This window comes from Elgaria multicarinata, chromosome 2 (genome assembly GCF_023053635.1).
Source record: "Elgaria multicarinata webbii isolate HBS135686 ecotype San Diego chromosome 2, rElgMul1.1.pri, whole genome shotgun sequence".
NCBI classification, from domain to species: domain Eukaryota; kingdom Metazoa; phylum Chordata; class Lepidosauria; order Squamata; family Anguidae; genus Elgaria; species Elgaria multicarinata.
Window position 1 is genome coordinate 20,018,552 of NC_086172.1, and position 21,663 is coordinate 20,040,214.

The 21,663-nt window shown below is 39.3% G+C and overlaps 1 protein-coding gene across 1 annotated transcript in view; it reads left to right on the top strand.

Annotated features, from left to right (window-relative positions):
• SPAG16 (sperm associated antigen 16) overlaps window positions 1-21,663 on the top strand; it is a 569,616-nt gene that overhangs the window by 53,982 nt on the left and 493,971 nt on the right. The window contains exon 10 of the mRNA XM_063115872.1: window positions 20,969-21,099. Within this exon, the coding sequence (XP_062971942.1) occupies window positions 20,969-21,099 (131 nt within the window). The remainder of the gene's footprint in view (window positions 1-20,968; window positions 21,100-21,663) is intronic.

Here is a 21,663-nt window from a genome sequence, read left to right on the forward strand (position 1 = left end):
GAGGAAAGGTACTGCAAGACTTTTCTGGCTTCTGGTTTTCTGAGCCCATGCAAAATCATGATACATCCTTTATATCAGCAAGTGTAATTAGCCCCTATGGGCACAGCCTCAAATTTTTCATGACTAGCTATCATAGGAGCCGTAATTTGCAGCGGCTTTATACTGAGTCAGTCAGAGTCCATCTGGGGTTAGTCCTGGAGGCTCTATCCTTTTTAGAGCAACTTCTTCATACAGCGTTCAGTTCACATGAGCCCTTAAAAACAATGGGCAAAATCCAGCCGAGTGCTTAGTCCCCCACTGATTCTCTTATGCCTCGCCAATTCTGTTGTGCAAGCAGCACCCACTGCTTGCACAATGTTGATTTAGCGCTTCCAGGGCAACCTGAAATGAGCAGAAATGTTCATTTCTGGAAGATCTACCTCTCTCCAGGAACGAGTATGTCCACTCATTTTGGGGCTTCCTCTAAACAGTAAGCACTACTTCATACAGCACTCTGACCTTCCCCTGATTTAAGGTTTTTACTACTGTCTAGCCCAGATGTTTTATGGCTAATGGTTTTTTTAAATTAAGTTTTGCTATTTTATTGCTCTTTTGGTTTTTACCTTAAACGATTTTGAGTTTGAGAAGGCTCCTACTCTGAAAGGTAGCCTATCATCATCATGATCATCATCATCATCATAATCACCACCACCACCACCTTTATTCATCCAGGCTCTCCATTGTCACTTTCTTGCCTTCTTGAAAGAAGTCTTCCATTTCTCCCTTGCTGTGAAGTCTTTGGAACAACCCTGTGGCCCCAATATTCTGGTTTCATTCTTCCCCCTAATCCCCCTACCATAATTTCTTTTCCTTTCTCTTTGTGCCCCTTGGGATAGAGACCTGCCAAACCTGTTTTTGAAGTGCCATGTTTGTAAATTGAGTTTTATAAATGAATTAAATGAATAGATCATCCTAAGGATCCTTATTTAGAGATAAGGTCTATTTATTTATTTTTGTAGAATTGGACTTCATGGCTGGCTACCAGTCAATAATGTTTGGTTACTAACTTTGGATACAATTTGTGGACCCTGTATATGAGAGTGTCATTAATAATAATAATTCACTATTTTCCAGTGATTGCCTTTTGCTATACGTTATTTGTGAATGGTTTTCCCACCATAGAAATCTGATTGAAATGCTAAATAAGTCTAGATTAAAAATGCGCAGGTGCTAATTTATAGCAATATTTATTTTAGAAATTAATGGTTCTATCCTGAATTATGGATTTTGCCTCCTAAATCTTTTTCACAATATTTAAACAAAGCTCTGCATATGTAAATATATCCCAAAGAAATAAAATCAGCATTAGCATTTAGTTTTTCATGGTGTTGAATCATTCTAATCTACCACAAGTAAATTGGACTTACATTCTGAATTTTCTCTTATTGACTTTATATTTTTAAACATTGTTTGGCTTCTGGGAGTATAAAATTAAATCTTAATTGGTTTAGGAGCATACTGAAGCTATAAAAGCAAGAAAACACCAAACCTACATACCAACTGGTTTATGAATTAGTAATTGACTAGATTAGTCCTTTCACAGTCAATAGTTGCAATGCTTGCTCTGTGTCTTTTAAAAATATATATGTACCTTCATATTTTTATAAAGGTCTTTATATTTATCTGCTACTTTTGGTATGATGTTATTGTGATAGAATTGCTGTGTTTGACTCAGCGATTCCCCTGCCGGAGAAGGGAGCCCTGACTCAGCCAGCCCAGGCACACGCCCCTTCGCTGCCGCTTGTTAACCCTTTGTAGTCTAGGTTCTCAAGGAAACAATGCCACACTCCAGAAATAGGGACCAAACACATTTATTCTCCAAACTACACACTTTCATAAGGGTCCACACCTTAAGGTAAACGCTTAAGAGGTTTGGGGGGAAAACACGGACAAAGGAATGACACACTTAAGACAGCAGGGACGAATACCTTATCCTCCCCTTTACACGCTCAAGCCTAACAGAATTCGCACTCACTCCCCACTTTTACCACCCACCAGCCATAACCCCGGCAAGGTGCCTTGCCCAATTGTACCCAAACCTGAACTAAAACAAAACAAACATATAACTCTGCGACTCAACCTCTTGTTGCTCACTCCAACTTGGCTTCACGCCACTCGAATTAAGACTCCTTCCCTCAGCGGCTGCGTGGAGCCTCCTCCAGCTGGCCCGGCCTGGATGCTCTGACTCACCACACACACACTGGACTCCTGACACCCACAGGAAAGAGACCGGACCCTTAGGTGCTCAAGCTTTTTATCTCTTTTCTGGGACCCCGTTGTCACCAGACCCGCCCTGACCAATAGAAACCCCATAGCGCAACCCACACCTCTCCCGAAGGGAGTGGTTTGCTCCCAGACATTGCACAGCTGCAACTTGTTACTTTCCCCCCAGTACCAGCCTGGGGAGGCGTTATCAGATGCCAGGCGCTTCTCGCCCAGCGCGGCCTTGGCATTTCACTTGCTACTCCCTTTTCAGACACAAAGAAACCCCTCTCCCTAGGATGAAGCAAAAGATGTTCTCTTAAAGGAACCATGGACTCAGCCCATGACAGTTATGTACTTATTTCCATTCCTTTTCTGTTGATTTACAAGAGATTCCAGTTATCCAGTGGTCTCTGTTCTAGTTGCAGTTTAGCAACATGCTTGCTAATTTAAATGTTTCTCATATTCGCTCTGATCTAGACGCCATCACGGATACAGTTCCAGATGAAGTGGATCAGTTTCAGTTGTTGCAAATTGAGGATGTCTGAGGCTAAGTCTTCTTTACTGATTTATCGTAAGCTGCTCCAGGAGCCATTTTGGCTGAGGTTCGGGATAAAAATACTATAAATAAATAAATAAATAAATAAATAAATGTGCTTGGAGAGATTCACCCAGTGATCTGGGGCTTCCCTGTGGTAGCACTCTGACTTTGGAATGCACTCCTGAGTACGGTGCTATATTCCTTTTGGCGCCAGGTTAAAAACTTTTTATTTGCCCAAGCATTTTAAATTATTGTATTTTCATCTGAGTTTTTTTCCCAATTTTATTGTATTATTGCTTAATGTTTGATGTTTAATATTAAAATCTACTTTTTATTTTTTTTATGAGATCTATTTTTGGGTGAAGGTATTGTTCATAAATTATTAAAACAAACAAATAAGTCAAATACTTGTCACTGTACTTAACGGTAAGAGATGATCCCAAGGATTTCAGAGAGTTCGCTGTGGGTGTATTTTGTTTGTTAACTAGCAACTTTGAGCACTGAGTCCTTACCATCCTACCACAAAAATTAATAAGGCTATGAATGTAAGGGTATTCATAACAACTCAACTGCTTAATTTTATTCAAGCAGAACATTCGGGCTTAAAAAAAACCCACCTTAAAATGATATCTTTTTCTAGCAACGTCAGTCTGTTCTGAAATGTCACTGCTTCTTGTATACATTTGCCAAATGGTCCTTTACTTTTATTAGGGATAGGATTTTGAAAAATAATTCTGTATTCAACTTGAATTGCTACTTGGATTGGCAACGTACAATTTAAACTGCATTATTTAAATGAGCTCATTAGTAAATGGTTTTAAGGACTGTAGACTTGATTACTGCAACGCGCTCTATGTGGGGCTGCCCTTGAAGCTGCTCCGGAAGCTGGAGCTAGTGCAGAATGCTGCAGCTCGGCTGTTGTCTGGAGCTGCCCCTTTCCTGCATGTAACTCCTCGGCTGAGGGAACTGCACTGGCTGCCTATTCGCTACCGGGCCAGGTTTAAGGTTCTTGTACTTGTGTACAAAGCCCTAAACAACTTGGGACCAGGATACCTGAGAGAGCGCCTTCTCCCTTACCAACCTGCCCAGTCACTGAGGTCATCCGAGGGCCTGCTCCTGGTGGTTCCACCTAGATCCATCCTCCGACTGGAGTCCACCAGGCAAAGAGCCTTCAGCGTGGTGGCCCCCCTCCTGTGGAATTCCCTGCCTCTGGAGGTCAGGCAGGCGCCAACCTTGTACTCCTTTCGGCGCCTCCTGAAAACATCTTTATTCCAAGAAGCCTTTCTTTAACATGCAGCCCTGGAATTCTGTGTTGTTGTTGTTTTGCTTCTTTTTAAATTTTGTTTTAACTGTTTTATTCTGTTTTTATTTTCATTTTTACCTTGTACACCACTCCAAAATTTTTCAATGGGGAGCGGTATATAAATATTCTAAATAAAATAAATAAATAAATAGACCAGAGTGGGTACCATGTGGCCCACTGAAATTCATGGTAGCAAAAACATTGGCAGCAAAACACTAAGGAGGCCCAAAGAGGCCAAACTTCACTTGCTTTCAAGTGAGATTTGGCCATTTTAGTCTTCTGCAGTGATTTGCTGCATTTAAAAATAAATAAATAATTCCCCACTGAGTGTGGCCTCAGAGGGGGCATCCTGGGTTATGTGTCCGGCACCCCCTGAAGTTTTCCACCCTTGCTGTAGGCAAATGACTAGTAAATTTTTCCATGTTTCATTCACAGGAATTTTTTGACTGGTGCTTCTGCAACCATTCCTTTCTTTACAGTGTTTTTACATTAAAAAATAAGGAATGTAACAGTTCCCCCACACACACTATATCTAAAAGTCTCATGCTAGAATATGCAATTTCTGGAGCCATCACTGTTGTGCACAACGGTGGCTCTGAACAATGGTGGGCTGAGGAGAGACATGGCAACACTCTTCAAATACTTGAAAGGTTGTCGCACAGAGGAGGGCCAGGATCTCTTCTCAGTCATCCGAGTGCAGGACACGGAATCATGGGCTCAAGTTGCAGGAAGCCAGATTCCAGTTGGACATCAGGAAAAACTTCCTGACTGTTAGAGCAGTACGACAATGGAACCAGTTCCCTAGGGAGGTTGTGTGCTCTCCCACACTAGAGGTCTTCAAGAGGCAGCCGTCAAGTCAATCAATTATTTATTATCTGTCCTTTCACTTTGGCTTGCTTGAGGATGAACATGCTGTGTATTCTGTGCAGAAGAGGTGCGTTCCTCTTCGTTAATATGGTGGCTGTCTCATGATACCACATTATATTTTTATTTTTTTAGGATGTTTTTAGACTGTTTTTAGGATATTTTAACAATGTATATTATGTTTTTTCAGTTTTATGTATTTTATATTTACTGTTGTTCCCCGCCTCGATCAAAGTGGAGAGGCGGGTAAGAAATAAATTTATTATTTATTTATTTATTTAAGCTTTGATGATGACATTATAGAGGCGTTATGCCTCCAGTGCGCACACTATCCCACCAATGTTTCTGTTCAGAGGTTTTCTGTGTTCTTGTAACATTTTATACCTGTAAAACCTTAGTTGTTTTGTGAACCCCCAGGGAATTTGGGCTGTTGGGCAGTATAAAAATGTAATAAATAAATAAAATTGTGCTCCAAGCACACTTGTATGCTGAAGGTTTTTCCTTTCCCTTCTTTTCTTTTTAAAAAATCTATTATGGTTCATTGTCTAAAACTTCCTAAGAGCTACAATTTGGTGACACCTGCACTTTGTAAAGAAGACCGTCCTGTCAAAATTTGATTTGTTGTATATGAGATCTTCTGTTTTTGTAGGAATGCTTTTTCCAAAGTCTGCAAAAGGAAACATCTTTACAGATCTGTAAAGCGTTTCTGCAGCGCCTATAAACAAATTGTAGCCATGAAGTAATAGAGGACAAATTGAGACTGTCTCTTGTGATTTAAATCTGTTGCAAGCAATTTCCTCAGGTTTCCCCAGGTTAACAGGTAAAGAGAACAAATAAACAAATGGGGGGGGGGGAATCCCTGTGTCCTGAGATTTTTAAAAACTCAGTCACGTCCTACCAGTCCTTACTTGTTCACATAAGAATTTTTCATGTGTACGTGTCGTCCTTCAAACGGGACTAAACCTTTCACACTTTCTCAGTGGAGGTCTTCAATTCTTAAATATTGGATGAATGTACAGTCCTTTATTATTTTATCAGTTTAGCAATTACCCAAACAGCAGCCACACATCTGGGTATTTCAGCTATTTTAAGCTCTCTTCTTGCATGCCTTCAGCCTAAGGGAATGGCTTAGCATTTCTTTGTTCTTCTCTCACTAGCAGAATAGGTAATGGGATGCATCAAGATTTTCCAGCTTCACACCCTCACATTTCATTTTTAAAGTGTTTCTATGTGGCACTGGTACCATGTTGAGGTATTTGGAAACAGAACGTAAATAAAAATGATTCGCAAAGAGGTCCCTGTAGAATCTTAAAACTATCTCCATGTTGAACATTATTAATAGATGGTAGTCTAAATTCAATGCTTTTCGTAGTGTTGACTATATATTTGGTGATATCTGAGTAAGTGGCAGAGTGAGAGCTCTTTTTACAATGAGCTCTTCTCCTAAAACTGCCTCCTGCGTTCCTATTTAGTGTCAAGATTTTTTTCAGAAAGCTGACTATAGCCCTGATTCTATTTTGGCAAAATCCAGAATGGTACCTGTGCTAATCTGTGGTAGAAAAAAAAAATCAGAGAATTTTGTGGCATCTTAAAAGTCTAACAGATTTATTGTGGCATAACCTTTTTTTTCGCCGGAGAAAACTTTGTCAACCACCTGTGCATCTATGATTTGTGGTTTATCTTCTTCTTTGGACTCATCCTAATTTGTGATATCTTTTGGGAAGGAATCCTAGTTGAATTGAGACCCACTTACTATTCCTAAAACCTGTTAAGTGAAATTAAGAGGGCATTAACATTTTTTCCCTTAGTAATTGCATTTAGTTCTACTGTCATGGTGATTTCATTAGTAATTGCTTTGTTGCCTTTTCCCATGCACTGTCATTGCTCTTTAATTGAATTGGCATTTTTCCTTGTGTATTCATGCTGGGAATTGCCGTTATTCTTTGAAGTGGAGGACACTTAGGAGCAATTGCATAAATGGTCATGCATGGCTTTTAGTTCCAAAGGGTGATCAAGTCTTCAACTGACTAGCTCTTGATATCAGTGGGCAAGTGGCCCAACTGCATGCACTGGGGATCATAGCTCCAATTGGGATTTAGGTGGATCCATAATTTTCTGGAAGAACGTTGAAGTCTCGCAATACAATAAGGTAAATCACTGCAGTCCTCATTGGTTGTTCAGTCAGCCAGATTGCTTAGGCCAGTATTACCCTCCAGGCTCTTGATGTTCAGCCCATCAGACTCAGCTAGCATGGCTAGTGGTCAGGAATGCTGGGAGTTGTAGTCCTTGACATCTAGGAAGCACAAGGTTGGGGGAGGCTGGTCCCCAAATTCCAATTGGAGTTATGGTTTTAATTTTTGTGAACTGCCCCAGAGAGCTTCGGCTATTGGGCAGTATAGAAATGTAATAAATAAATAAATAAATAAATAAATAAAATTGATCAGCGGGTGCCCTGTATACCAGGAGATTCCCCGCCAGGGTGCAGGGGAACTGACATTAAGGAAGCAGGAACAGGATACAGGTACCTTTCAGACATGTTGATTTTAAAGGACTGCAGGAACAGAAAGAACCTTTCTTCTGTGAAGATTGCAACTTTGGAAGAAATTATTGTGAGTGCACCAAAAGAACAAATCCTTTGAGTAAGTTTGTGGCACTTTTTAAAGTACAATTCATTTTTAACTCACCATGCCATCTGCTGTAGCCCCCATAAATAATTTATCCTCCTGTCTGTAGAGATTTTAGAGTGAGTCACAGCTCTTGAATAACAATTTGCACTTAGGATAGCCACAATAGCATATGGTGTTCCATTTTGTTGTGCAGAGGCCAGGTGGTAATAAACTGGTTTTATTCTTCAGCTTTTTCTGCACCAAAAAATGGAGCCGCATCCACTGTAGAACACAATCGAGTGCACCAACTCTCTCTGAAATTATAACTAAAATTTTGGGGAAAGAATCCAGAAACTCCAGAAGAAAAAGAAGTACAAATGAAGTTCCTGGAGGCACATTTCGACAGGGATCATGGGAGTTTTCTGAAGGCTGGGCTGGCCCGCTCAAGATAGTCCAGTATTAAATTCAAAATGAATCCCAACTAAAAAAAAAAAGCACAGTTCATTAATACTGTAGCATAGTAGAAGAACTAGAAGGCTCAGGGCTTGGAATCTTCACCCTCACTCTCAACCCTGTATTCTTTGTGGTCTCTGTAAAATAGGCATATGGGCTCTGCACCTGTGCAGAGCCTTGATTAGGAAAACTTCTATAGCTGAGGCATTTTAGCAGGAACCTTTCCCCCACCATTCCAGTGCACCATCCCATGTCCTTAGTAGGTTCCTGCCTATCCCCTAAGTTCTCTTTGGTCTGCCATTGTAGCAGTCTCTTAAGGGACCTTCTTGGCTGCCAAGACCACCTGATATTGGTGCTATATTTCAGGTTCCTCCACCAGTACATTTGGATCCCCAAGTTCCTTTAATGGTTCCCTTACCACCTCTGTATGTCCCTTCACAGTCAGCTCCATGGTTGGCTCCTCTCTCTGCAGGTGCACCTGTACTGGTTCGTGTGCCACCTTCTGCTGCATGCTCCACACCAGTTGAAGTTTCAGATGAGAGCCTGGCTGCCGTCCAACCTCTGCCAGAGGTGTCACCACTCTCTCGTCCCAAAGGATGCCATTCTGATTCTACTTCTCCATCTTTCTGCCAACCTTCAATCACTTTTCCTGATGTGGTTGTGGGTTTGCAAGATGCCGTTTCTCTTTCAGAGGACCTGGGGCAGTTTGCTGATCAGTTACTCAGGATGGTGCAGTTGCTCAGGTTGGCACATCTGCTGAGGTTGGCAATACAACAGGTAGTGCCAACAGTCCAGGACCCTGTTTTTTATACTGTTGACATGGAGCCAGTTAAACCTGTTTTGATCCCTCTTCTTCCTGCCCTGTTGAGACTATAAAGCAGTAATGCAAAGCTCCTTCTACCGCGCCACCTGTGTCAAAGTGCCTTGATGGCATGTATAGGGTGCAGGAGACAGACGTGGAATTCCTACACTCTCCTTATCTTCCTTCAGTACAGCTTTAACTCCATTGCCTTCCAACAGTCCAACTGCCTTCCTAGCTGGTTTCCTGATTCTGATTTTTCTTTTACTTTTGCCCTTGAAATTGTTAGCCATATGATCTTCAACATGCTTTTTTGCATCTCTTATGGTCAGCTTGCATTGCCTTTGTGCAAGTTTGTTCTCCCTTTTCTTTTCCTCACTTGAGCAAGATGTCCATTTTTTGAAGCATGCAACTACTCAGCATGCATTATACGTCCAAGCTAGTGTTCCCTGCTGGAATGGAGAGAGCTGTCTAATGGGAATATTAGACAGTCTGCAGCAATCTTGTGTGATGACTGTGCACATAGGGAATGGGTGAGGGGAAAGGCTCTGTCATACTCTACAAGAATTGCTCCAAGTGTGAATGCTGTGTCCATGGTCAAGTCGATTGAACCCTATCTTTTCATTCAAAAACAACAACAAAAGAATTAAAATTAAACAATACCAACATATGATGAGATCAACTGGGGAGAGGCAAACTGGGGAGAGGCAACGAGTGGGGTACTGCAGGGCTCAGTCCTGGGCCCAGTGCTCGTCAACATTTTTATTAATGATTTGGACGAGGAGGTGCAGGGAACACTTATCAAATTTGCAGATGACACCAAATTGGGTGGGATAGCTAATACCCTGGAAGACAGAAACAAACTTCAAAGTGATCTTGATAGGCTGGAGTGCTGGGCTGAAAACAACAGAATGAAATTTAATAGGGATAAATGCCAAGTTCTACATTTAGGAAATAGAAACCAAAAGCACAGTTACAAGATGGGGGATACTTGGCTCAGCAATACTACAAACGAGAAGGATCTTGGAATTGTTGTAGATTGCAAGCTGAATACGAGCCAACAGTGCGATATGGCTGCAAGAAAGGCCAATGCTATTTTGGGCTGCATTAATAGAAGTATAGCTTCCAAATTGCGTGAGGTACTGGTTCCTCTCTATTTGGCCCTGGTTAGGCCTCATCTAGAGTATTGCATCCAGTTCTGGGCTCCACAATTCAAGAAGGATGCAGACAAGCTGGAGCGTGTTCAGAGGAGGGCAACAAGGATGATCAGGTCTGGAAACAAAGCCCTATGAAGGGAGACTGAAAGAACTGGGCATGTTTAGCCTGGAGAAGAGAAGATTGAAGGGAGACATGATAGCACTCTTCAAATACTTAAAAGGTTGTCACACAGAGGAGGGCCAGGATCTCTTCTTGATCCTTCCAGAGTGCAGGACACGGAATAACGGGCTCAAGTTAAAGGAAGCCAGATTCCAGCTGGACATCAGGAAAAACTTCCTGACTGTTAGAGCAGTACGACAATGGAATCAGTTACCTAGGGAGGTTGTGGGCTCTCCCACACTAGAGGCCTTCAAGAGGCAGCTGGACAACCATCTGTCAGGGATGCTTCAGGATGGATTCCTGCATTGAGCAGGGGGTTGGACTCGATGGCCTTGTAGGCCCCTTTCAACTCTGCTATTGTATGATTCTATGAAAGCAGTATAGTTATTGACTTTTTTGCTGTGCAACTTTTTTCATGCTTTTTCTTAGCTACACTAAACTTTAAGGTTCCAGCGCAAACCTCTGAAGAATGGGTTATCTCATTCACTACAATTTCATGAAGATTGGCATGCAGAAGTGTTTCAGAGACAGCAGTGAAGGTGAAAGTCCATCTGCACATTAGCACTCCTACATCTGAAAGGAGCCTGTGGATTGAGTTGTAAGGGATGCAATCCTGCCATTATTCAGCCCGATCCCATTGACCTGAATGCTTCTTATGCATGAGTAGCTAGGCGTGAAATGGCAGACCAATGCTAGCAGTCTGAAGAATACTATAAAACAGCATGATGTATATTTTATTATGTACTTATTTGGTCAGAAATGTATTTCTTACAAAATAATATAGTATCTGTCATTATTAACATACGTTTTACAGCACGTTGAGAGATGTTATCTCTCAATGTTCAGATGGCTTCAGATTAGGAGATTACTGTCAAGCTAAGAAGAAATGCCTTGCTTTTCTTCTCTGCAGCATGAGCATCAGCTGACGAAAGTTTCACTTGCTTTAACAGACCCTTAAAATTGAGACTGTGTCAGGAGCAGTTTCAGATTTCAATTTACTATTGGCATTATTACTCAAGCTTTGTATGAACAGTTGGATGAACACAGTCGTCCTGTCTATGAAGTTACAGCAGTTTTACAATGGCTTTTTTAATTAATCTAACTTTTACTATGTATTGCATATTATCTTTATGTTTATTAAAGAAAAGAAAAGAAAAATCTGTCAGGGTTATAAAGCTGAATAAGGGAGATTTATGTAGCCACAACCTTTGTGGGTGATTTTTATGAGTTTTATTAGCAAGCTAAGCAAGATGTAGTATATAATAAAGGTTTTACTGTGCTCTTCTTTTCTGCAATGGCTTTCAACTTTTCCCAACATTTCAGATGTTTATAAAACGTTTGTAGTCCTGATTAAATCATGTTGCATTACAGTTTTGGTTAAGAAGTGGGACGTTTAAATCAGACATTTCTTATATTCAATGATGTCTATATAGGCTTCCATTGCATTGGTTATCATGACATATTTTTCATATTGCCAAGAGATAATTTTGAAGCAACATTTACCTGCTTTACATTGAAGCAAGTTAAAAGCAAGGAAATGAGCTTTCGGATAATATAGGATTCTTTGTGTTGGGCGACTGGGTCCAAAGAACCATTAAAGCATGAAAAATAAGCACAACAGAATATTTTTTTTCAGTGCTATGATAGGTAAGTTGGATAGCAATTCTTATGCTTCTGCAAGATGTTGGGCAAATAGACGAACCTATTTGGATTTAGTTTCAAATGTTTTATGCACCACTCTAATGCAAAGTATAAAATAATCCTTCCATGAATGGATGCCTTATTCTCCATTGCAAAGGTCAATTCAGATCTATGGCTGGATTCTTGCGTACTTCTGAACCATGGTCCAACACGGGTGGGGATCCCCAGACCCGGGAGCCAAATTTGGCCCTCTTGGGATCCCAGTCTTGCCCTCCGGGGTTCTCCAGATGGCCATGCCCCCTTCCCCTGGCCCCACACCGTTTACCCCAACCACCAATCTTGGCTTTTGTGCAGTCCCCGCCCCCATTGACTTGCCTCTCCTGAGGCTGAGTTACTGGCAGTTAAAGCTTTAAGTGACAATGCACTGGTATTTATTTATTTTGGTCTCTCCTGCCTTTGACCCCTTCTGAGAGCTCCTCCAAAATTAGATTCAGCCCATGGGCTGAAAGAAGTTCTTCACCCCCGGTTTAGCATTATGAGAACAAGCCACAGTGAGCCTTGGGCTTACACGTTTGCGCCTTACTCCCCCCATCCCACCCCATCTCTGGCACAGCCATGAGGAGGAAGTCACAAGCTTCTGCTTCCATTTTATGTGAATTGTAATTTTTGCATCTGAATTTGCATGGCGTTATGAGATGGCCATGATCTCATTCTTCGTAACTCTTTCTGGGCCTGGGCAGTGACTCAGCCTCCCTCTCTGACTCCGCCAGGGAGATCACATCTGGAGGATGGTTGGGGGGCCTTTTACATGACTAACCAGGTCCTCTTCTCTGGGCCCAGGGTGGCCTTTTCAGAAATGTTGGGGTTGGCCAGTTAGTTGAGGGAGGGTCACCCAGAGAGCTTTTGAGCTCTGGCATCCATGTCATCATTGGAAGTCTCCAGGGTCAGGACTATGTCAGACATGACAATATATAATACGGTATTTTCATTGATCCTGGTTTACAAATTTTGTTTAGTATCCATACTAAAAGAATCCTGTGATTTTACAGTTAAGAGCTGATTATGCAGAGCTGTCAATTGTGATACTTTCAAATAGGAAAAGCTCCATCCTCTACAGGCCATAGGGATTTTATGCTACCCAGAGAATCCCCTCTTAATTAAAATCTCATTTTAATGTTGTTTTTAATTACAAATTTGGTAGTAGGAATTAGTTTGCTGACATTTTCTTAGTGAAGCTGGCTGTTGGCTACAGAGAGCTAATATAAGAACCCCATGCAGACAAAAGTGAAAGCAGAAAGAATGTGCTCATTATTCTAAAATTTTCTGTTCACCTACATTTCTGTCTTTGCATACGCCTCTTTGTTCATTCTTCTATGTTTGACAACCTTCTGCAAAGACTCTGCCTCTTCAATGCATTTAAGATTTTTCACTGATAATAGTTTGTCAGAATGTCTAGGCAAACTTGAATGCTTAGAACATCGTCCCAGCCACAGTTAAAATCATTTTATGTCCTGTTGATTTCAGTGAGAGAGTACTGTATGTGCCTAACTTTAACATCAATGGGATGATAAAATGTTAATCTCTATCTTGATCAAGCCTTTGGGGTGTCTTTTAGGGTGCAATCCTATCCATGTTTAGGAAAAGTCCTACAAATCTCAGCATACCCCAGCCTATATCTGTTGTTGCAAGCTACAAGATTGACCTAGGGTGAGAGCCTAGGTGGGAGAAGCTGGAGTATGTGAGGTCCCCCCTGAATGAGAGACAGGGGAGGAGAAAGATAGAAACATGTCAAAAGCTCCAACCAACTGGGGGTAGAATGCAATCTTGCATGGGTCTTACCTACTTGTTCTAGCCCATTTATTTATTTACTTATTTATTTTATTACATTTATCTACTGCCCCATTGTGCTGCTCCTTAACCTTCCCCCCTTCCTTCCCCCTCAATCTTTTTCTTCTCTTCTCTTTTTCTTTCTTAATTTTTGGGGAAGGGGTGGATACAAACCAGGATGGAGGCAGAGGGTGCCCCTATAACAGGCGTCATGGGTATGCGAAGGTATGGTATGGAGAGGAAATGTCATTGAAGTCGTGGAGGATCCAGATGGCTACAAGTCATCTTACCCTTTTCCTTGTGGAAGCAAATATCCAAGCACAGCAACCAAATTTCCACCTGTCTAGAAGACAAGGTAACCAAGGACAAGGGAGGGTGCACAGAGATGAAGTGACAGAAGAAGAGCCTGAAAATATACTTCTGGGCTTACAAGTTCAAAATTCCTAAAAGGCTAAGCAGATAGCTTTGAAGAAGAGTATGTATCGAAAGGAAAGGAACCTCTCGTGCAAGCACTTGAGTCACTGCTGACTCCTAGTGCTTTCGCTGACATTTTCTTGGCAGACTTTGTAGCGGGGTGGTTTGCCATTGCCTTCCCCAGTCGCAGTTCCCTTTCCCCCAGCTAGCTGGGTACTCATTTTACCGACCTCGGAAGGATGGAAGGCTGAGTCGACCTGAGCTGGCTGCCTGAGAACCAGTTTCCGCTGGGATCGAACTCAGGCCGTGGGGAGAGTTTCGGCTGCAGTAACTGCCGCTTACCACTCTGTGCTATACGAGGCTCTTATGTATCTAAAAGGTAGTGTTAAATTATTATAGCTTTTGGGGAGACAGAACAAACTTGTGAACTAATTACTGTAGCTAACTATGTTCTGCAAAACAGAACCAGATGTCCAAATTATCATTCACTTTTATAAAGAAAAATTAAGGAGAGAAAGAAGAGATGGTAGGAGAGAGGCATTGCCATTAGAATACTACTTCAGTTCTGTTTTAGGAGGATTTTTTTTTTGTTTTCTGTCTATTACAAAGGCATATTTTAGAGTATGAATTATAAAGCAGCTTTAAAATGTGAAAATAAGTTTTATCTTCATATCCTCCTGTTTTAGAAAGTGATTGGCATAGGTGTATTTCTTGAGTTTAATCATAAAATTGAGCAAGTGCCATAAGAGGTTCAGGAAATAAACACTATAATTTGGAAATTTTGTTATGTCTGCATAGAGACTCAAATATTGAGATCTTTTTCAGTTCTTAATAGCCAGAGGTGATGGTAATTTGAGAAGACATTGTATGTACTTTAATATTTTTAATGAAACAACTATAAACAGAATAGATTGATACTTTTAGAAACATCTATTGAATCTGAAAATCTTTTAGCCAAATAGTACTAATAATAATGGATAATGGCAAGATAATTACTTTTATTATTCCTTTAAGTTCATGACGTAAGGTCAAATACTCTCCTGACATTCTTAAATGACAATCTATCTTTAATAAAGACCGTTTGGGCTGGTTAATTACAGTTGATTAGTAAATCTTTTTTTATGCTGATATTTAGAAATTTCTTTTGGCTACACGAAGCAGTGAAATCTAAACACATGTATTTCTTAATTAAGCATACAAGTCTTATTATGTTTCAACTTATCATGCTTACAGTTGTTATGACGGTTGTTAATACTCTTGCTAATTGCTGAGCCTAAAGTGTGAGCTTGTTTATATGTACAGAGGATCATAAATTCAGTGGCACACTTCTTTGAGGTCTTTGAGTGTTGACTTGCCCGTTACTTGGATGTGATGTGGAAGTCCTTCCACTTGGTACTGTCATATCTAAGATACTCTTAAAGTGCAACTCGTGGAGGATTCAGACAGAACCTTGCCTCCACAGAAATAATTGCATAGTGCTGATACTAAGAACTCTTTATTTATTTATTTTTATTTTTATTTTTATTTTTATTTATTTATTTATTTATTTATTTATTTATTTATTTCATTTATATACTGCCCCATAGCCAAAGCTCTCTGGGCGGTTTACAGAAACTCTTAGAATATGCCTGTATATTTCCCAGAAATACACAGCTGCGGTCTATCCCATTTCCAGATTTCAAGGACTAATTTGCACAGTATCTTTAGTATGTTAGGGAGGAACTGATTGCTGAGCCTTGACCATAAAGATCAGGTTAGTACACCTACATTCAGCTAGGATTGTTTCTAAATTCTACTAAAAGAATTCCACCTCACTTGGCAAAGGCCTCTAGTAAAAATCTTAAGGTTTATATACAAGAGAAGGCAATCTTTTAGGTAGCCTGGCTCTTTCAATTTGAAAGTGAACAATATACATTAGTTAATGTTTATGCTCCCAATGAGAGACATAGAGAGTTTTTTATGGAATTATTTAAAGAAATAGAGGAGTTTAGGGAGGGGCATCTTATTTTAGCTGGGGACTTTAATATGGTAATGGATAATAGAGTGGATAAATCAAGCCCCACTAATGTGGAAAAGAGAAATAATATTACTATATTGAATAAACTTGTAAAAGAAAAAGATTATGTAGATTGTTGGCGTTTACTGAATGGGTCGAATCCGGGCTGCTCTTACTACTCCTCAGTTCATCATACATACTCTAGAATAGATTATATATTGGTTTCAAAAGAGTTTGCAAGTAAGGTATGTAAAATGGAAATGGGGGTAATAAAAGTAACAGACCATGCATTGCTAAGTTTAGAGTTTACAGTTAGAAAGAATTATAAAGAAGCGTTTAGGTGGAAATTAAACACAAAACTTTTGAAATATAATAAAGTGGTAGAAAAAATGCAAAGAGAACTGACAGAGACTTGGGAAATTAATGAGAAGGGAGGAATGTCAAGGGCAGTAGTTTGGGATGCCATGAAGGCAGTAACAAGAGGGATATGTATTAGAGAAATGTGTAATTTAAGGAGGCAACAAATAGCAGAGCAGGAACAATTGGAGGAAGAGATTAAGAAATTGGAGAAAGATTATTGGCAATCTAAAAATAAATATAAATTAGTAGAAATACAAGCAAAGAAAAAACAATTAGAAAATTTAAATTTAGAGGAAGTTCAGAAAAATTTAATATATGAAAAGGGAGTATTTTGAAAATAGCAACAGAAATTCTAGATTGCTTGCCAGGCTCACACAAAAGGAAAAAGCCAGGAATGGGATAGGAATATTGAAGGATAAACAAGGGAAGTATTGTCATACAATGAAGAGTAAAATAAAAAAATTTCAAGAATTTTATCAAGAATTGTATAAGGGAAAGGATACTCAAAAACAGCTTATATAGAAAATTATATAAAGAAAGGAATAAAAATAGAACATAAAGAGTTAATGGAAAAGGTAATAACTCAAAGAGAAGTAGAAGAAGTAATCGAGAATCTGAAAGTGGGTAAATCACCGGGGGTAGATGGTTTAGGCTCAGAATATTATAAGGTTTTTAAAAAAAATTTAGTACCAAAATTACTGAAGTTGTATAACTCCATATTGGAAGGAGAAAGAACACCAGAATCATGGGAACATTCATTAATAATTTTAATACCAAAACCAGATAAAGATTTGACTGTCCCTGATTCATACAGACCTATTTCATTAATAAACCAAGATGCTAAGATTTTTTCAACTATTTTAGCAAGGCGGTTGAATAATTTTATAGAGGAATATATAGGGGAGGATCAATGTGGATTTGTAGCAGGTAGGCAGATGCGTAATTTAGTGGGAAGGGTTCTAAATGTAATACAGGTGATAAATAAGTCTAGGGTTAAAGCGGGAATTCTGGCATTGGATATTTTCAAGGCTTTTGACTGTTTGAGCTGGCAAGCTCTAAAGATGGTTTTAAATAAAATGGGATTCGGAAATAAATTTAAAGCTATAATAGAACAGTTGTACTCTCAAAATACAGCCGTAGTGGTAGTGAATGATGGTGTGACGGATAAGATACGACTAGCCAGAGGGACAAGGCAAGGATGTCCACTCTCGCCGATCCTATTTGTAATGGTAATGGAATTATTGGCGAATGCAATACGAGAAGATGAGGAGATTGAAGGAATAGGTAGTATGAAAAAAATTAAACTGAATATGTTTGCAGATGACACGTTGCTGACTATTAAAAATCCAATAGAAAAGATGGGGAGAATTAAACAGCAACTGAGAGAATTTGAGGATGTTACTGGGTTAAGAATAAAAATTACGCAGAAGTTAAAGAGTTTAGAGAAAGAGAATTTAAATGTGTTAAAAAAAGAGAATTTAGCAAAATTGGAAAAATATAAAAGATTAAATTTATCCTGGTTTGGAAGAATAGCATTAATAAAAATGAAGATTTTAGCAAAGATTAATTTTGTGTTTAGGATGCTACCAATAAAAATTTCAGAATTAGAGATAAAAAGTTGGCAAAGTATTATAAATAATTTTTGTAATGGTGATAAGAAAGCGAGGGTAAATAAAAGTAAATGGTATTTAAGTCAAAAAAAGGGAGGATTGGGTCTCCCAAATATTAAACTATATTATATAGCTAACAGATTAAGACATATTGTAGAGGCAATTACAGGAATAGGAGAATTAGATTGGATGGAGGATAAAACCACAAGTAATATAGAGATTAATCTGGAGAATGTATTTTTTAGGGAAGGGGAAAAAAATGGGTAGAAAGTATAGATAACCCGCTTTTGAGGTCTCACTGGGAAATTTGGAGTAAATATAAAGGGGAGCTGCTTCCGAGCAGCTCTCCTTTGTCACCGGTAATAATGTTAAAGAATTTCCCGGAGGAATTAAAGAGTAGATTAAGTAAAGTTTTAATAGAAAAAAATTAAATGAAATTAAGGGAATGGTTAAGAGGAATGAATACAAGAGAGGATATGGAAGAGGTCTTTAAAGATAAAAAATTAACTTGGTTAAATTATTGGCAATTAGAACAGTGGACTAAAAAGTGGGTAAGAGATAACGGAGATTGTAGAGAATTGACGAAGTTTGAGGAATTGATAGTTAAGAAAGAAAATGATAGGGAGAAAAGAACAGTGTTAAAAGGGTTGATGAGTGAAATATATAGAATATCGATGGAGAAAGGGTTGATGGATAATTCAGGCAAAATGGTTTGGGAGACAGATTTGAATGTACAAATAGGACAACAGGGCTGAGAGGGACTATGGAAACAAAGGGCGTTGAGAAATATGTCAGTAAGAATAAAAGAGAATTATTTTAAAATTTTATGGAGGTGGTACCTAACTCCGGTTAGATTGAATAAGATAAATAATCAGCAGTCAGCAAACTGTTGGAGAGGATGTGGGGGTAAAGGAACGTATTTACATATGTGGTGGGAATGTAACTATGTTCAAAAATTTTGGAAGATGGTGTTTTTGGAGATTGAAGAAATTGTGGAAATGAAGATAGAACGAACACCAAAAGTTGCATTACTGTCACTATTTGAAGATTTTAAATGTAAAAAGGAAATCAAGGAATTGATAACAAATTTGCTGACTGCAGCAAGATTGATTGTAGCTAGGAACTGGAAGATTCAAGGGGAATATTCTATTGAAGAATGGTATAAAGAAGTATGGGATATAGCTATTAATGATAAATTGACAAGTAATATTAAATGGAGAAGAGGTATAGCTAAATCAAATGATTTTGAAGGAATTTGGAAACAGTTCCTAATATTTGTGTTTTCTAAAGGAAGTGGGAAACCACCAGCAGAAGAAAGTATGAGATTCTGGAATCAGGAATGAGATCCCGAGGTGGGGGGTGCACTTGTAGGTTAATCTTGATTATGTATTTAGATAAGATATTATGTATTCAACGTTTCAATATTATGTAGTATGTTGTTGTTTTTTCTTTATGAGAGGATGTAATGTGTATGTTTAAGTATTGTAATATATATATATATATATATATATATATATATATATATTTAAAAAAAGGTAGCCTGGCTCTAAGGTGTTAATACTAGTGCTTTGGATTGGGCCTAGAAATGGATTGGAGCTTGCTCAGTTTACCAAGCTCTGACATAATACGATAACATTGTAGCTGCAAGGGAGATGCATGTACCTCTGCACAGATTGCCCTCGTGATGCCACCCAGTAGCATCAGGGAGGCCCCTCAGCTTGTGCCGTCTTAGATGTTCCTGCACACACATTCTGTCCTCATTGTCACACCCTCTTATAGAAACTTCAGTTAGGATTGCTAGATCTTGAAATAAAAACCATCTAGTTCTTGGATGGGGATTGGTTTGGATTGGGGTGGAACCCTACGTTTTTGTGTAGGGCCCAACAGTAAAGCGCAGCAGTTGTGGACAGCTCTGTACATAAAGTTGTCCGTTGTACAGCTAGTGGCAGGTGTGGGTGGCCCACTCCTGCCTTCTTTTTCTGTCCCTGTTGGTCAATTCTGCATGGGTTTTGAAATCTTCATGCCAGTTTTAAAATCTTTACACTGGCTGCCAATTCCTTTCTGAGCAAATCGTAAAGTGCTGGTTCTTACCTTTAAAGCCCTACGTGGTCTATGTCCAAGGTACCTTAGGGAGTGCCTCCTCCGCTATTTTCCAGATCCTTTATTTCAGATCCTCGGAGGGTCCTCTGCTGTGACTGCCTAATGTGGCATTGGCAGTCGCACGCCAGAAGACCTTTTCGTTTGCTGCCCCTCAGCTGAGGAATGGACCTGCTAGATGAAATGTGCCTGCTGACGTCTTTAAGCAGGCATTAAAGACTCTGTTATTCTGTCCTGCCTTTCCTTTTTAGAATCTTATTGTTGACCGTTAGATATTGTGTTTATGCTGCATTGTTTTATTGATTGCTTTTAAAATTGTTTTAATGTATTAATGCTGCCTAAGCTATTGTTTTAATGATTGTTTTATCTTGATTAAATGGTTTTTAACTTTGTATGTCACCTAGGGTATTTTGTATATAGGTGGGATATAAATTGAATAAATAATAAAAAATGAGCAATTGGAAAATTTTCTTTTGCTGTCAAATATTGGCCAGATAGCTTCTGTGGGGAGCACTTAGAGCTTTCACATTTACCAAGAAAACTGTGTGGCTGTGTTGCAAACAATTCAGGTGTTCTAGAATGTAAACACAGTTCGTCCAAGTTTGCTGGGATTCACCATTGTAAACGAATTATCCAAATTCAAAGAATTAGATAGAGAATTATGTCCTCCTGGGGCTGTACATTCCAGAGGAAGGTCAGTAGTAGTGTCTATTCAGGAATCTTGGCAAACTTGCAGAGGTGAGGTAACTTCTGAACAGCCACTGTTGGTTATACTGAATGGAATACTGAGTATTTCGCAATGGATGAGGGGAAAACTTTGGTAACACTGTGAGTATAAACATGCTTTACAAGTTGTGTAAACACAGAATTAATTACATGTTTGCTTGTTTTTCTTCAAGGATTCAGAATTTCCAGAAGATATTCAAGTGAATCCTTACCTTGCTCGTGCAAAAGAATGTGTGCGCCCACTGAAATCTGGAGTGTATAGGCTGAGCAACACTTTGAAAGTACATGATCTGGCAGTGAGCTGGTAGGAGAACCTTTTACATTTGGCTAAACTGCTTAATTATGTATGTATATAGAGAATAATTAACCTTTTGCGAGTTGTCAAGTCGCTTAATCATAAAAATGCAGTCATTTTTATATGCTGTGAAACTAATTTTCCCTTTCTGTGGTGCTTTAAACTGTGCAGAGGTATTCCTCTTTGCCATTGGAAGGACTCTATAGAGGGCGGATGGTGGGAAATAGGGCTTGGAAAATACAAATCCTTAGGTCCCTCTTCTGTAACGGGATTGCAAACTTCCATTATCCCCCACCCCTGAAAATGAAAAGGAGCAATCTCTCAGTTTTGGCATGGAAAGGAGTTGCATTTGATCCCTGTTCTGTGGTTGATGTTGTCATTTAACATAAGGGGTTACTGCAATTCAGAACACTAATTAGTAATTGGACAGTGAGTTGAGTGCAGTTTCCCTGTCACTTTGCTTTTGTCCTGCCTTTCCATTGGCAAGTTCTTTTCCAATGGTGTCAAACTCATCAATACTTGAAGTGAGGAGTACAAGATTCAGCAGTTGGAGTTAATGTTGATCTGTTAATC